This window comes from Haliaeetus albicilla, chromosome 5 (genome assembly GCF_947461875.1).
Source record: "Haliaeetus albicilla chromosome 5, bHalAlb1.1, whole genome shotgun sequence".
Lineage (NCBI taxonomy): Eukaryota > Metazoa > Chordata > Aves > Accipitriformes > Accipitridae > Haliaeetus > Haliaeetus albicilla.
Genome location: NC_091487.1, coordinates 46,894,908 through 46,909,953, shown reverse-complemented (window position 1 = coordinate 46,909,953; position 15,046 = coordinate 46,894,908). Strand labels below are relative to the sequence as shown.

The window sequence follows — 15,046 nt, the reverse complement described above, 5'->3', positions numbered from 1 at the left end:
AGTTTGTATCCTTCACCTTGCGACATGGTATGCTGAGCATTATAATGCCTATTCTTATACACCAACATCCCCCTTGCAAACTGATAAATGCAATGGAGGCTCCTCACTCAACATTGCAGGTTTCGCTTTGGGACCTGAGCAACAAATTGTGCAGCGCTGCAAAATATGTACTCGTTTTTGAATCTTGGTCTTAAATCCTTCTCTGAAAATCGAGAGACAAAGTAGTTTACGCTCTCAGGATATTATTAGGAGGATTTAGCCATTAACAGTAGAAATGCCTCAACTCAGAAATGCACATCCTATGTATCTTATGTCCCCTATATTTCTGTCTCTTTGCACTTGTCCTTTCAAAACAAGGTTGGAATCAATATCTAATGCAACAAGCTCTTGCTTATTTTCCTGCCTTTCTATGTAACTGGAAATGGTTCCTCAGAAATGGCATCCTTAACTGTGTGACTTGTAAGGGTCAGAGTATGGATTGGAAAGTTTATGGTCTAGTAGCGCTGTTTTCTAGAAATGTGATAGAAAGTTGCTTGGGACTGGGTGACTTTCTGAATTTGTGCCTTGTTTTTATCCTCCATACTGAAGCAGCCTCCAGAGAAAACTGTGGGTCTTGTAAAGATACAGCTGCAACTTGAACTCAGTGAGAGTTAGCGCTGAATGAACAGCTATTTAATGTTTTGGTTTATCATCCTCTTTCGTTTTATGCACTCTTGCTACTTTCTGTTGCCTTTCTCATGTAAATAAAAGGTAATTAATTTTCCTGTGGGCTTCTTTTGTGATTCTGACTTCCGTAATATCTGCTTTGCAAACATGAATGACTTACCCACCAAAGGTACTCCCTGCTTTGTAGAGGTCAAGGAGGCAAGGATCAAATACATTCAAAATTTTTTTATTGTCCTGTTGAGGGCACCTAAGACTTGCTACTAAGCAGTATTTTGTCCTTTGAAGGTGTGAAGCTCAGCTCCCAAAGAGTCTGTTATGGCTGTCAGGGCTCAACAGTTTTATCAGTCAGACAAGGTCATAGTCGGGAAATCCAGGAAATAAAAAACATACCATCAGTGACTAGCTGAAAAAAATTTATTTATAGCTGTTACCCAGCATCATATAGGAATTCTGTGGCAGAGGCAGGATAAAAAGCAGTGCGTCAGTTGCACTAATGGTTAGACCCTTTTTTCACTTCCCTGCTGTCCCCTTTTATTCATATTCCTTCCCCTGTTATGCAAGAGCTGAAGGAGTGTGGTCAAACAGCTTTTCTTTTCTCTGAGAAGGCATCTCATCTTTGGGGAGAAAAGTAGTGTAAAAGCATCTAAAAAATAAAGGTACGTACTAGGACACTTAAGTGAGTTAATTTTTTAGTTTTTTGTGCAACAGTAGTGTTTGTTACTATTGTGAAGAGATGTGTGTATGTGAGGTTTTGTTGTTTATAACTCAGGTCCAAATGCCCTTTTATAGTAAGATAGGTCTGACTTATCCCTGTCAAAGTCACCAGATAGCGGAGTGGGCAGTAGCCAAGTGAGAGCAGCCAGACAGTGGAGTCTTCTGTTTGTCTTGCTGATCCCGAGACAGTTTCAATGGAAAGAATCTCACTGTTTATCGCTTGCTCTTCTCTTCCAGGATGTACCACTAATAAGCCTAGCAAACATCTTCCACAACGCAAAACTCTGGAATGATGCCATCATTGTGGCTACCATGGCCGTGGAAATAGCCCCACACTTTGTGGTGAATCATTTCACACTGGCAAATGTCTACGTAGCAATGGTGAGTGTGCTGTCACCCAGTTATGACTTGTCTTTGGTATAGTGTATATGTGTGTGTGTATGTGTGTGTATCTCTGTCTCTGTCTCTCTCCCAAAAAAAAAAAAAAAAAAAAAAAATTCTTACTCTCATGAATAATTTTGGAGGAGAAGCACTCAAGAAATTGGGGTAGGATCAACAAGAAAGAATATTTTTTTTTGAATGCCAAAACTCTTACTACTCATTTTACTCTTATTACTCATTTAGCACTTGAAGGCCGATATTTTTATAAGCTGGCTTCAGAATGCTGTCTGCAAAGGTTTGTTAAGACAGTAGCAAACAATTGATAATTTTGGTTGACTGCCCATCTAAACACAGGATATTTTTATAATGCTGGAAAATTAATGATAAATTGGGTCTCTGTCCTGAAGAGCTGAGTTTAGCGTAATAAGTAAAACCCCGTTCACAGCTGTGATGAACAAACACAAAGGAAGTCTAATTTCAATATCTGGATTATCAACACCCAAAATAATTCACAGATGGAACTCAAATTTCTTCATACTGTCTATATATTCTAATCTGCAATTTAGCTTTCAGTGCTTACCCTGAACACAAAATGTTCATTCCTTTTATCTTACTAATGCTGGATTGGTTCTTGTGTGTTTCATCCTTATCTTTAGCAGGGCCAGTTTATTTGAAGGGTAAAAAAGGCACCATTAAACTGAGACACAGCTGATATATATGCCTGTGTCAAAAGTATTTTCAATTACACATATTCCTATGTATTCCTGCCAGTTTTCAGCACTTGTCATAGATTTGTCCTTAACGTTTTGCTCCTGTGGTTGAGGGGATCACGGAGATAACAGGGCAAGTTGAGCAGGTAATCATGTATTATGGCTATCAGGGTTGAGAAGAGTCGGAATGCACAGTACTGTCAAACACACAATGGAAACAAACTGAAGAAAGGCATAGCTTTGTTCTATTAAGGTATTATTTCTGACAGTTGTTTGAAAGAAATGAAGTAGAAGTTTGATGCTCGAGTTGCCAGCATCTTTTTAAAGTTAGCACAGTGCCTAAGGATAACTTCATTCTCCCTGGATCCGAGAGGTGTCTCAGCGAAGCCCCATATCGACTGTAGCAACAGGGCAAAATTTATCTTCTGGATCAAATTATACTAACATAAAGACAAGTTAGTTTATTTATGTCATATTTATCCTGCTGTATTTGAGATGTGACTGACCAACAGGTTGTAGAAGATGTCGCGCTAATTAGTAGTAGAGCATTATAGAGGCCAGTATTCCTTTATTTGCAAAACTTTTCAGTAAGTTGCCTTACAAAGGGGAAACAGTTGGCCATGTTAAGGACTGAGAGCTTTGGATGAATGCTGTAGAAACTATTGATGTGGGAATCTAAAGGAACATCAAAATAGCATCAGATCACAGCAAATGTAAATGATTACATCTAAAAATGGAAAACTCTGATTCTTGTTTTCATTGCTGTTTGTCAGTGCTTCCACAACCTAATATGGGATTTTCTGTGTAATTCCTGTTGAAACGGTATTAAAATACACTTTTTAAAAAATCAAGACTTTACAACTCACATTGATCTAGTTAGTGTTTATAATGTGGCTAGAAATGAATATTATCTCTACTGTACAAATAAAGTTACTGAGAAAAGGAACTTAAGAGAACAAAAAAGTGTTGAAAGTGACTGAAAAACCTGGAATGTTTTGGGTCTTTTCCCCTTTCATTTTTCTTCTAATACACTATTGGATGTTGGCGTGCTTTCCTAGTTAATAAAAAAGCAGAGTGGCATAGGTAATTAGATTTCAGCTATATAAAAATAGATGTTATTTCAGCACAAACGCTTCTTACTACCATTCTGGAGTCCAGCTTATCAATTGAAATTGTGTAGCTACTGTATGCTCTTGAAATTTGGGGGGTTTTTGTTTGTTCAGGGGTTTTGGGGTTTTTTTTACTTTCTTTACTTTGAGTAATCTTTTAAAAATAATTTCAAGTTCTTCCTAAAAATGTTAGCTTCTCGGCAGAGTTGATGTTTTTGCATTGTCCAAGATTATAAAGCTTTGATGTATGTAAATTCTGACTGAAATCTGTTTTTAAAAGTTACTTTTACAGGAAGAATGCTAAGATCTGCTATTAATAGGAAAAGGCAAGAGCATTGGTCAGTAATGCTCAGCAGTGATTTTGACTCCCTTCCATGGAGTATGCAGAATTGGGTCATTAGCCCAAGAAAATAACAGAGTTATTGGGGAGGGGGGTGGAATCCTAAACCACAAGGATTGGTTCAGTTACTTTTGTGCATACCATACTATTCAACTACTTGGGGCGGGAAAGGCATAGAAAATACAAATGCTTACTGGTTTTTAGAATCTGACTCTTTGCAATCTTCTTTCTTTCTTTATAGGAAGAGTTTGAAAAGGCAATGAAATGGTATGAGTCAACACTAAAACTTCAGCCAGAGTTTGCCCCAGCAAAGAATCGAATCCGCACCATTCAGTGTCATTTACTTATGAAAAAAGAGCGACGGTCTCCGTAGAGATCAGCATCTTTTTCTTTTTTTAAAAATGTCATTATTCTCTATTCTGCTTTTAAGTGTGCTAAGATAAATTGATGAATCAAAATTTTTAACAAGACTTTTAAAAAGAGATGGGATTTGGATCAAGGGTTCTTTTATTTTTTTTTTTCCTCAAATATAGGATCATCTTTGGAGAAAATATTTCACAGACCATAATTTTAAAACATCCGTGTAAATATTAAACCAAGAAACTTCCATGAGTCCATGACCACCTGTACCAGGACCCAGGCACTGTTAGTTTTTCCTTGATGCTCAGATTGGCATCAGCATCCAAAATAACTTGCTTCATGTCTTATGATCTAAGTCAATGGAAATGCAAAGCACAGACCCGTACCAAATAGTAAGAAGAGATAATCAGCAATTCATCCATCTGAAACTCATGCTTTGTCCAGTCTTGTTCACTCCATACCACATTATCTGCTTTTTTGGAAGGAGAGGGACAGGATTTTAAATGTTTATAAAAAATATCAGGAACATCAAGCATTTTTTTAATTGTTTATTTCTGTCAGAGGATGAGGAGGGAATGAGGAGGAGGGAACAGCAGGACACTAAAGTGATTTTTTAATCTTACTTGCAGGAAAAAAAAAATCGCTAAAAATCCCAATAAGATATTTCATATTTGTCTATATATTCATAGCCCTCTGCCTCCCTGAATGGTTGATTTACTAATTCTTTGTTCACTGTATTTTTAGCCATTTCAGAATAAGGTGCGAGTTTATGCTCACTCTGAGCCATACTTTCAGCTGCCGAGGAGGAAGAGGGAGGAGGTGTCAAGGTATCATCAGCAAATAAGTCAGGTGGAAGATTTCCAAATCAGTTCTCTCTTTGGTTGGTGGAGGACATGATTCTCCAGACATCATTGTTGAATCAACAAGGGCACATATTTGAAATAAAATAAATTGTTTATGACCAAAACACAGCTTCTCCTCTAATCTGTGTGTTCTGCGCCGTTTGCAAAAGTCTAGGCTTGGGGAGCTACAGCCTTTCCTTGGGAGCAGACAGACCTGGGAGGCAGGAAAGCCTTTAACACTCCTGATTAGACAATGGTTTTCTGCGTATCCATGGAAAATTCCCTGCACTACTGTCCCCAGCTCCTTTTCTGTGGCAGAAGGGAATAAGGGAAAGGTAACTAAATCAGCTGTCTGTCACGTAACCTACCCTCCAGCTTTTAGTGTTAAACATATTGCATAGTGATTCTTTTTAAAGAACTAACAATGTTTATGAACTTACTCTTCTCCCCCCCCCGCAACCTTTTCCAGTGATGCAAATTAAGAGCAAGTATGGCAGTAGTGGAAACTGATGTTAACGTAATTTTTTTTAACACTGTAACTTTTTACTTCATAAAAGCATCCTTGTATATTTTTATATATAAGTGAAGATGAGCAGTTCTAATGCAAATTTTACCTCTGTTTTACTGCAAGTAATTTTTTGTTCATCTAGAAAGCCTGACAGAGGTATGAGCAAGTGCTACTGTTGGGTAGGTTTTTATTAAAAATGGGTGAATGTGTTAAATTTTTTGTCAACAAAGCCAACAAGCATGTCAAAGCCTTCCCCTCCCAAGGCTACTTGAAGGCTGGATATTATTGACTGGAGATGGACATAGCTACATCTCTATAAACACCGAGAGGAAGATCACCTTCTGGAAGGTCTGATACACCAACACTAGGATCACGGACTGGGATAATGAGTTACAGGATTTCTCACACACAAGTGTGGGAGGGGAAACCAGTAAGGCAGGTACAAGTAAATGGAAAGAAGTTCCATGTGAGCTAGAAAAAAGTTGGAGCAAAGGCTTTTCCTTGAACTAAAGCAATGTGCAGCGAGGCTGCTTTTATTCAGTTTCGTTAACTTACCTGCTTTACTTTTAGAGTGGTTGATAAATACTTGGCAGTCACTTAGGTATATTTGGTAAATCTTCTATTTCATGTTGTTTTAAAATGTAATATGCAAAAACTTCTCTTGGTACAGAGGATCCACATTACTACTTGGTTTCCTAATGTGTCATATGGTCAAATCAAGTGATTGCCACATGCTGAATTCTTTTCTGGTGCGTCTGTCTCGCTGACGGTGAGAGATGCCGGGATTTAAGTGAAGAGTAAGGCTGGTCTATAAGAACCTAAAGCAGCAGTATGGGGAGCACAGATGGTCATCCTTGGCTTTGACAACAGATGGAATTAAAATAGACCTTTTCTGGATCACCAAGGATTATGCTTACAGACGGCACTGATGGGCGCTTAAAATTAGCCATTAATACTCATGTCAGTTTACATCTTGCTTACTGCAGTATTTTATTTTTTTTTAATTAATACAGCAAGGTGCGCTGTATACAGACATCATACAAATGGCAGGAACACTAAGCTTTGTGTGCATGGCCATACTGTGAATTGGTATTACCACCAAGGAGATAGCAGGCTTTTGTTCTTCTTGTTCTGTTTGCATTTCCAGAGAACTTGCACTTGCACTTATAAGGTTCTTGAAAACTGCAGTAGTCTGACTTCATGTAATTTTTTTTCTGAATCTCAGTTACGTACTTTAAGGGAATGTGTACTGCCTTACTCTCATAAAATTTGTATGTACAGCTGTTCATTTGCTACTTGGCTACTGTATGCTGTATCTGCCATACAGCTAATTTTAAAATAGCCCATGCTTCCCTCTGAACTGTATTTTCAGAAATTTTAGGTAATTACTCTAAGTGTACTGCATAAGCAGTACATAAAACTGAAGCAGGGAAGCAAAAAGATCTACAGGAGAGCATAACTTGACCTAACGCTGGCAACAGAGCATGTGTCTTAAAGGTTTCACCCATTGATGACTCAACTGGGGAATGCTGGCTCCCACCCTGGAGCAGGTGTCTCCAGCCCTCCTGTATAAATGCAAAGAATGGTGGGCTTGAGTGGTTTGGCTATGTTCAAATGTTAGTCAAAGAAAAACTAATTATATATAAACAGAAGACAAGTAGGGCAGCATGTTGAAAGGGAAGCCAGTGAATTTTACGGAGCAAAGGTGCAACTCTGCAGGATGAGCTAGCTATTTAAGGATGACATTCTTCTCCTTCCATTTAAGCTATTTTAAAATAAGCTAAGGTAGTTGTCTAGGCTCTATCTTCAGTAAATGGAAAAGATTATTATCATGAGAGGGTGATCCACCCTCCCTGTTGTAGAGAGTGACAAATTGCCTGTTCGAACTGCCTGTTCTTTTCCATTGACTGTTGAGGTACCTTTGACCAACCAACCTTCAGTATGATTTCTAATAATAAAACTTAGTAACTCATTTCATATTGACTGGCTCTGCTAAATGTATCACCAAAGTAGTCTAATTTAGGCATGACATAACCATAGGTAAATGGCAAAATCCTCTCTTCTCCAAAAAAGTAGGGATGGGGAAAAAAAAGTTTCCATTTGTTTGCAGGTAGCGTCATGCTCCTGACATCCAGGGACTTCTGAGGGCAAAAGCTACAGGAAGAGAATCAGATACTTCTATCTGTGGAGTGGTGGTTTCGATTCATCATTGATGGCATAGTTGTACTGGTCAGGGCTGCACTGATGCCATACAAAAAAGAAAACTCAAAAATACCATGCTGACAACCAATATGACCATAGCATCACATTCAAACAACAGATTTTACAATACAATGGAGGCTGGGATCTTAATTTCCATCACCTGTGGACACCTTGCATGATGGCCAATTTTCATAGCAGACTAAAAATATTAATCAGAAAAGTTTTCTATTGGAACTTACAACCTTCTTTCCCCACTCTCTCACCCTCCCTCCTTCCCTCTTACAGGAAAAAGATTAAAAACAAACAAAAAAGCCATAATCTCTCCCTAACAATTGTATGATATAGCCAAAGGTGCTATATTAGCTCTGTTGCAGCACCGTGATACTTTTCCTTCCTGTGATTTTTCAGTAGCTGCCACGAACTTGTCTGGCTAGCAATTTAGGACCTCCTGGGTTTAGACCGGCTTCATGAATAGTAACGTTCCTATCCTTCTCGCCGTCCTTCTGTATGACTTTAGGCAAGGCATTTCCCCTCCTTGCTGTACCTCTCTTCCTCCCACGCATTGTCTGATGTCTTCTTAGAACATATGGGGTTTTTTGGAGCTGGAATCATTGCTGTTTATGTCTTTGTATGAGAAACAGTTGTAGTGCCAGAGAATACAAATAGTAGCAACCCAAATTAAAAACAACTGTGTGGAGACCTATGAAGCAGGGAATAGGAAGAGTTTAATAGTCTCTGCATCAGCACTGAAAGAGTGAAAACGCTTTAGAGGAACTTCCCTCGGCACTCAGAAAAATGCAAGTTCCTTCTTCTCCGGAGCTACTGGATGTTGTGTGGCAGGTTCAGGGTGGTCCTCCCGTCTCAAGCATCACTTAGAGGTATCCTTCTGGAGAGCTGCAGGTTGCCTTGATTTCTTAGAGGACCAGCTGGCCATGTTTGGGTCACCGAGACTCTCTTGAAAGAAATGTCCCCAAAGAGTAAGGTTTGTCAATTGTGCGGTTGCATTTGTTGATTTTTTTTTTTCGCCTCATAATTTGCTGAATGTACTCAAGTGCACCAGTATTGATTCGAACAAAGCAAATGGGTCTGTGAACACCGAGGCTTTTGAAGCTTTCCTGTCAATTTATGGTCATCTTAGTGAAGTCTGATGGCTGGTCACCTGTGAGAGCCAACAGAAGGTTGTCCTGCGAATGATTACTAGGAAAGGACAAGCAGTGAGCTTAAAGGCAATTTATTTTTATTATTATTTTTAGGGAATCTGCACAAGAGTGATACAACCTATATTCTGTACCTATAATATTAAGAAAGTGAAAAACTGAATGAATTGAGATGGTTCTCGTACTTTAAGTTTTTCTCATTTTTAACTGTTGAAAAGTTCAGGATTGATTAGGAACAGCAGTGTTTTGATAAGGCTGACCACTTAAGAAAACCAGCCCTTCGAACTTTTCTAAGTAGTTGATTTTTTAACCTTTTAAACCTAATGATCTGCTTCTGGGTTCCAGAGCAAAAATAACAGTAACTGAGCTCAATAGTCCCAGAGGAGGTGCAATGACAGTGCCACAGAAGGAACAGTTTCAAATACAGGTGAGTGTGAGTTAGCTTTGTGGTATTTATAATCTCGGGGGATGGCCTTAAGGTAGGTGTTTTGATTTGTTGAGGTTTTTTCTTTAATTTGGTTTCAGGCTGCTCCTTCCATGTTCAGTCCTTCAGAATTGGGTTATTACTAGTCTAACAGAGTTTTGCTATTTATATTTATTTGTGCCCACAGCATGCCAGGTGTTTCACGGAAGAGCCAGTCTCTGCTCTGAAGGGTGTACAGCCCCAGACATCGGCCCATAGTAGACTTTCAGTGGTTACAGATTTTGTCTGTGGAGCTCATTCTGTGGCCAGGGATCAGACGGCTGTTCAGTCAAACCTGCTGTCTGCGGTCCGACCATGGTAACACTGCTGCTGGTTTTAAAAGCCGAGCAATCCACATTTCTCTGAGAAGACAGTACTCTGCCAAATCAAGCGGTCCTCGTTCTAGGACAATTTAATGCAAAACTTTTGACCTGAATTTTTGGCTGTTCTTCTTTTTGATCTAAATCTAATCTTGTCTTCTCTCTACAATTGTGTAATGCTACTGTTGTTTTTTTAAAAAAAGAAATTATTTCCTAGAGCTGCAGGTGTTACAGATTACAGTATGACAGCATGAGTTACCACTATGTCTTATGAGTGCCTTTTGCTGTACCCTGTCTTGTGATCCATATGCTGAGGAGCAAAGTAACATTTAAAAGTCATTAAGAGACACTAAATTGTGGGCAGATGCAATACAAACAAAATAAATGGATGGAGGAAGCCAGTTTTATCCAACTGTCATGCTAGGAGCTAAGGTAGGAAACCACATTCTCCAGGAACAGGGAAAAGAAACCAGGCTTTAGTGGTGAGACTCTTGGAGGAGGGAGAGAAAGCTCCAGGTAAGAGCAAGGAAGCCAAGGGTCCTGCTTTTGTGGCATCACAGACAGTTTCTGACTGTAGGACCAGACCAGGTAAAAAGGACAAAGAAGTGGCCTGGGTGGATGGTTTCTTCTGGTTGTCTGGAGAAGTCAGAGGAGAAGGAGAAGGACATCTGAGAAGCCGTGAGTCGATGCTGCAAAACCGTTGCAGATGGTGGGGCACCTGACATTGACACCTAGTCCTCTGCATGTTCAGATGTGCTGTATGTCCTCGTAGCCTTTGGTGGATGAGAGCTGCCCAGCCTCCCCAGCCAGTGCAGGCGTAAGCGCAGAAACATCCCCTGGGCCATGGGACGAAAGCCCCCGGAGCAACTTCCCGGCTCCCAGGGCTGAGGGAGGTCCTGGAGCCTGGGACGATGTGCCTGAGAGCTCTCTGCTCATCTCTGCTGCGCCAACATCCTGGTGTGCCGCCATCCCTCCCTTCGAACGCTGCCGTGCAGTACTGCGGAGTCTTCTCCCGTGATTTTGTCGGTCTGTTTTCTAAATTGTAGGCGTTTTAGTGTCCGTCATCACCTGTGGCTTGGAGTTCCAGAGTCCAGTTTAGTTTCTGGTGAAGAGGTATCAGTTTGTTTTGAACCTGCTAGTTCCATGTGATGCTTCCTACTTCTTGTATTAGAAGAGACCACAAACAGGTGTTCTCTGCCACCTTTTCCATTAAGTGCTTGCCTGAGACATGCCCTTTTGACTAAACGGAGGCCTGACTAGACTTGGTTTGGCTTTTAGCCCACTGACTTGTTTGGGACCATTTGATGATCGTGCATCTGGCCATACAAGCTCAGTGGGGTCACAACAAACGCTTACTGAAAGACCTTGTACTAGATGACATTGCCTGCCCTGCCAGACCGATGTCTTTGCATACCAGCATATGAATGCATGGCTGTACCACTATGAGAAACAACGCTATGGTTAATTGTGACCATGGGGTATAAAATAAATCACTGATCCATTCACTGAGCCAGTTCTATTAACTGTTAGGTGGCCATAACGAAAACTAGGACTAAAACCTTTGTAATCTGTGCGTTATCTGTTGATTACAGTAGGGTCTTACGGTCTTTTTCAGTGAACTGAGAGAGGTGAGTTGAATGATCTTCCAAACCCTAATTAATTAATTCCTGACTATCATCACAGGGCAATTTTAATTATTTGGAGCAGCTTGGTCAGCACATCAGGTTGCGAGAGCTCTGCAAGAGTTCTTATCCTTGTCACTGTAGGTTTACGTGGGTCTTCCTTTAAATTTCTATAGCGACACCCCCCTTGCACCCATATACAATAGCCATCCTTAGCAGGAGAGTCACTAAAAAGCTCCTAAAAAACTGGGTGGCTACAACATGACTGAAGTCCTCTCCAGCTGAGGCAGGAGGGACAGCATTTCCTCAGGAGCAGATCAGATCAGTGCAGCATGGATGCTGGTATCCTGACAAAGGGCCCTGTGTCCCCTTTCATAAACAGGATATTTTGTGCTTTTAGAAACCCAGACCGTTTCTTATGAGCCACTTTCCCCTAAAATGTTTCAAAGTCATTTTGACCAGAGGAACAAACAATGGGGCATATTTTAGTGTAGGCAAGGCTTTTTTTCTTCAACTGGAGGATCTGCAAGAGAAAAAAAAAGGGGGGGGGGACGGGACCCCCAAAACCTGGGTGGGAGTTTCCTTAGAAACTCTTCAGAAGAGAAGCCAAGACAAACCCCCTCTGTGTGCTGACTGTAGTTTCAACCTTCCTCAGTGCTAGGCAGAGGAGTAGAGCCTGCCCATTAGCTATGTGAATCCAGGGACAAGGTTTTTATTTTCTTTCCATCTTTTTATTTATTGGCTTAGCCCTGAGCTTCTCCCCCCTGCCCTTTTTTCCTTTTTTTTTTTTTTTTTTTTTTTTTTTCCTCCTTTTTCATGATTGAGTGGCAGCTGTAGTCCTTTCAGTCTGGATAGCATGTCCTAGCATATCAGGTTACTGTGATTTGTCTGTTCAACATGCAACCCTTCAAGATAGTGAAAAAGAAGAACAAGACTTTCTAATATTGTCAGCGTGGCACCAGGAAGTTTGAGAGGGGGATGAGAGGTGTGGATGAATTCACAATATTAGTTAAAAAGTTGATATTTAGTAGAATGAACAACAAGAGCACAGAGGATAAGATGGAAATTAAGTCATCCCCGTGAGCCTTCCACTTGGAAGTGCCACCAGCAACCCCTGATTACTCTCTCATACCCTTGCTTGCCCATTACTCCCAAGGTCTCCAGCAAAATAGATCCTGGCTGGCACAGCTTGATTTTGGGGTGACTACCAATGACTTTTACTCTTTTTTTTTTTTTTTTTTTTTTTTTTAAGCCTCCTAGGATCCTCCCTTACAGCAAAGTGGCTGCTTCTCAGGGCTGCGGTGACCAGCTTTAGCTCCCAAGCACCCACATTTCTCTGCACCTCACTTCGTCCATGTCACGCAGCTCGGCCACCTCTGTGAGCACTGCTGCCAGCTCTGAGCAAATGGAGGAGACAGTGAAGGTCGAAGGAAGATGGGGCTCTGGAAAGAAACCAGGCAGTGGCAGCTGTCAGCCTCTAAGTGCTTCCCCTGTTCCTTACTGTCTCCTCCAGCCTCTTAGAGCTGCTGTGTGGGAGGAAAGAGCAGCACCAGCAGCTGGAGGAATGTGGGAGGAGTGGGAGGAAGAAGAGGGAAGAGCACCTGGGGGCTGAGAGCCAGCCTGGCTGTCTGCTGCCTTTCGCAGTCCCCTCCAGCCGTGCTCTTGTCACCCACCTAGTAGCCGAAGGGGCTGAGGAGCAGGTAGTGGTGTGAGCAGTGGCTTGCGGGGCAATCCCCCCGTCTCCCTCACCCTTACTGTGTTTCTGCCTTTCTCCATGCCACGAAAAGAGCCATTACTGATACTGAACCACTCCAGCACTGTCATCGCCTTACTCCCTGTACCTCGTGCTCACAGAGGTGGCCAAGCTGCGTGACGTGGACAAAGTGGGGTGCAGAGAAATGTGGGTGCTTGGGAGCTAAAGCTGGTCACCGCAGCCCTGAGAAGCAGCCACTTTGCTGTGAGTAAGGGAGGATCCTAGGAGGATTAAAAAAAAAAAAAAAAAAAAAGTTAATGAATGGGCAGCTGAAGCAAAGATGAGAAGTGGCCAAGGACAAAATTATTCTTGCCTTCTCTCTGGACGCATTTGGACTTGGATTGATAGTCCATCCTACTAGGAGCAGGTAAGAATTGTCCCATCCCAGTACACCTGTCCTAACCCACAGCCTGTCCCCAGTATATTCCCTGGGGAATCCGTGTGACGTGAGGGCCTCGTGGCTCCATGCCGGCCTGGGACTCCCCAGGTTTCCTGACCTGCAGTCGCGCTCCCTGTCCCCCTCCTCTGGTCGCCACCGCCATCTTGGTCGCCACCGCCATCTCTTCCTCGGGTCCCAGTTTTTGCCCTGCCTGCCTCTGCGTGCCAGCTTTGGCCCCGTCGCTTCGCCGGTAGCGAGTCCCCGGGTTGAAGCCCCTCACCGCTGAGTCCCGGCAGCTCTCTGCCTTTCCCTTGGATTTCTTCCTTGGCCGGGCTTTGCCCGCGGGACCATTGAGGCAACGATGGCGGCTGGGGCAACGCGGTGACGAAGACTCCCCAGTCCCCTCAGCTTCGGGCTCAACTCACACCCCGGGCAGAAGGCTTTCATGCTGAGGGGAGGGGGGGTCGTGTCGCAGAGACCCCGGGGTTGTGGGACGGGGAGGCAAAACCCCCTCCTGCCGCGGCCCCGGTGGAAGCCCGGGGCAGGGTCGGGGGCGAGGGGAAGGCGCCGTCCCCCGCCATGGCCTGCAGGTGGCAGCCGGAGCCCGGCTTGGCGGCGGGAAAAGCCGGGCCGGGCGGGGCAGCGCCTGACAGGCGGGCACGGCCCGACCGGGGATCCTCGGTTCCCGTCGGTTTTGCCCCCCGCCTCAGCTTCCCACACACCCCTGTCCCTCAGCGTGTCCCCCAAATCTGGCTCGTAGGTCCCTTCGGGGGTCGGTGACTAGGCGGGAAGGGCCGGTCCCGCTCCCCCTCCGTCACCGAGGTGCGGGCTTACCGGCGGTTCCCTCAGCGAGGTATTTCTTGAGGGAGCGGGGGGGTTTTACCCGTTTCAGCGCTCGATTCCGCAGGGGAAGGGGTCTGCCCGGCGGGAGGTTTCTCCCGGGCGTCCTCGCAGCCCACCGAAACGCTCCTTTGTGGGGGTCTCGCCCCACGGTGCCCTCGCCTTTCGCCGCGGCTTGTTATTTTGGCCCTCACCTTTAGTCACAGCCGGGCTAATCTATAGACGGGTGTTTTTCACGCTCTTTTCTTTCAAGTCGACCCTCCTCAGGTCCTCTACCTCACCTCTGCCTGCCCTCCAGGCTTCTCACAGCAGGCTCCCTCCCCAGAGCTGAGGGGACGGCGGATTTGAGGGAGTTCCCTGCTCCCCTTTCCCGTCTCCGGAGGAGATCCATGAGGCATTACCCAGCACCTTGACATGTCCGTCCTTCAGACCAGAAGCCACCACGGGCTCTGTCAAGCTTCAAACCTTTCGGGCTGAATCCAGACTGGGAGAATGACACCGCTTTCTTCCAAACCAATTGAAAATTGAGTCAAAAAAAAAAAATCCAATGGAAGAGTCACGCTCAGGGCCCGGCTTGGCTCAGGACCTGGGAATGAAACATCAGGGTTTCTCATCTATCTGCTCCTCACCGGTCCTGCCAAGATGGGGAACGCCTGGCTGTTGGGAGACGTAGAGGAGCA

General features: G+C 43.5%; 1 protein-coding gene across 3 annotated transcripts in view; it reads left to right on the top strand.

Moving 5' to 3' along the window:
- Positions 1-5,247, top strand: part of TTC17 (tetratricopeptide repeat domain 17) — a 62,213-nt gene extending 56,966 nt beyond the window's left edge. For 2 of the 3 annotated variants that reach the window (XM_069784675.1, XM_069784673.1), the window contains 2 exons: positions 1,618-1,761; positions 4,162-5,247. In XM_069784675.1, the coding sequence (XP_069640776.1) occupies positions 1,618-1,761; positions 4,162-4,293 (276 nt within the window). In that variant the 3' untranslated portion in view covers positions 4,294-5,247. The remainder of the gene's footprint in view (positions 1-1,617; positions 1,762-4,161) is intronic. The other variant, XM_069784674.1, reaches the window with a different exon arrangement.
- Positions 5,248-15,046: the final 9,799 nt, after the last annotated feature.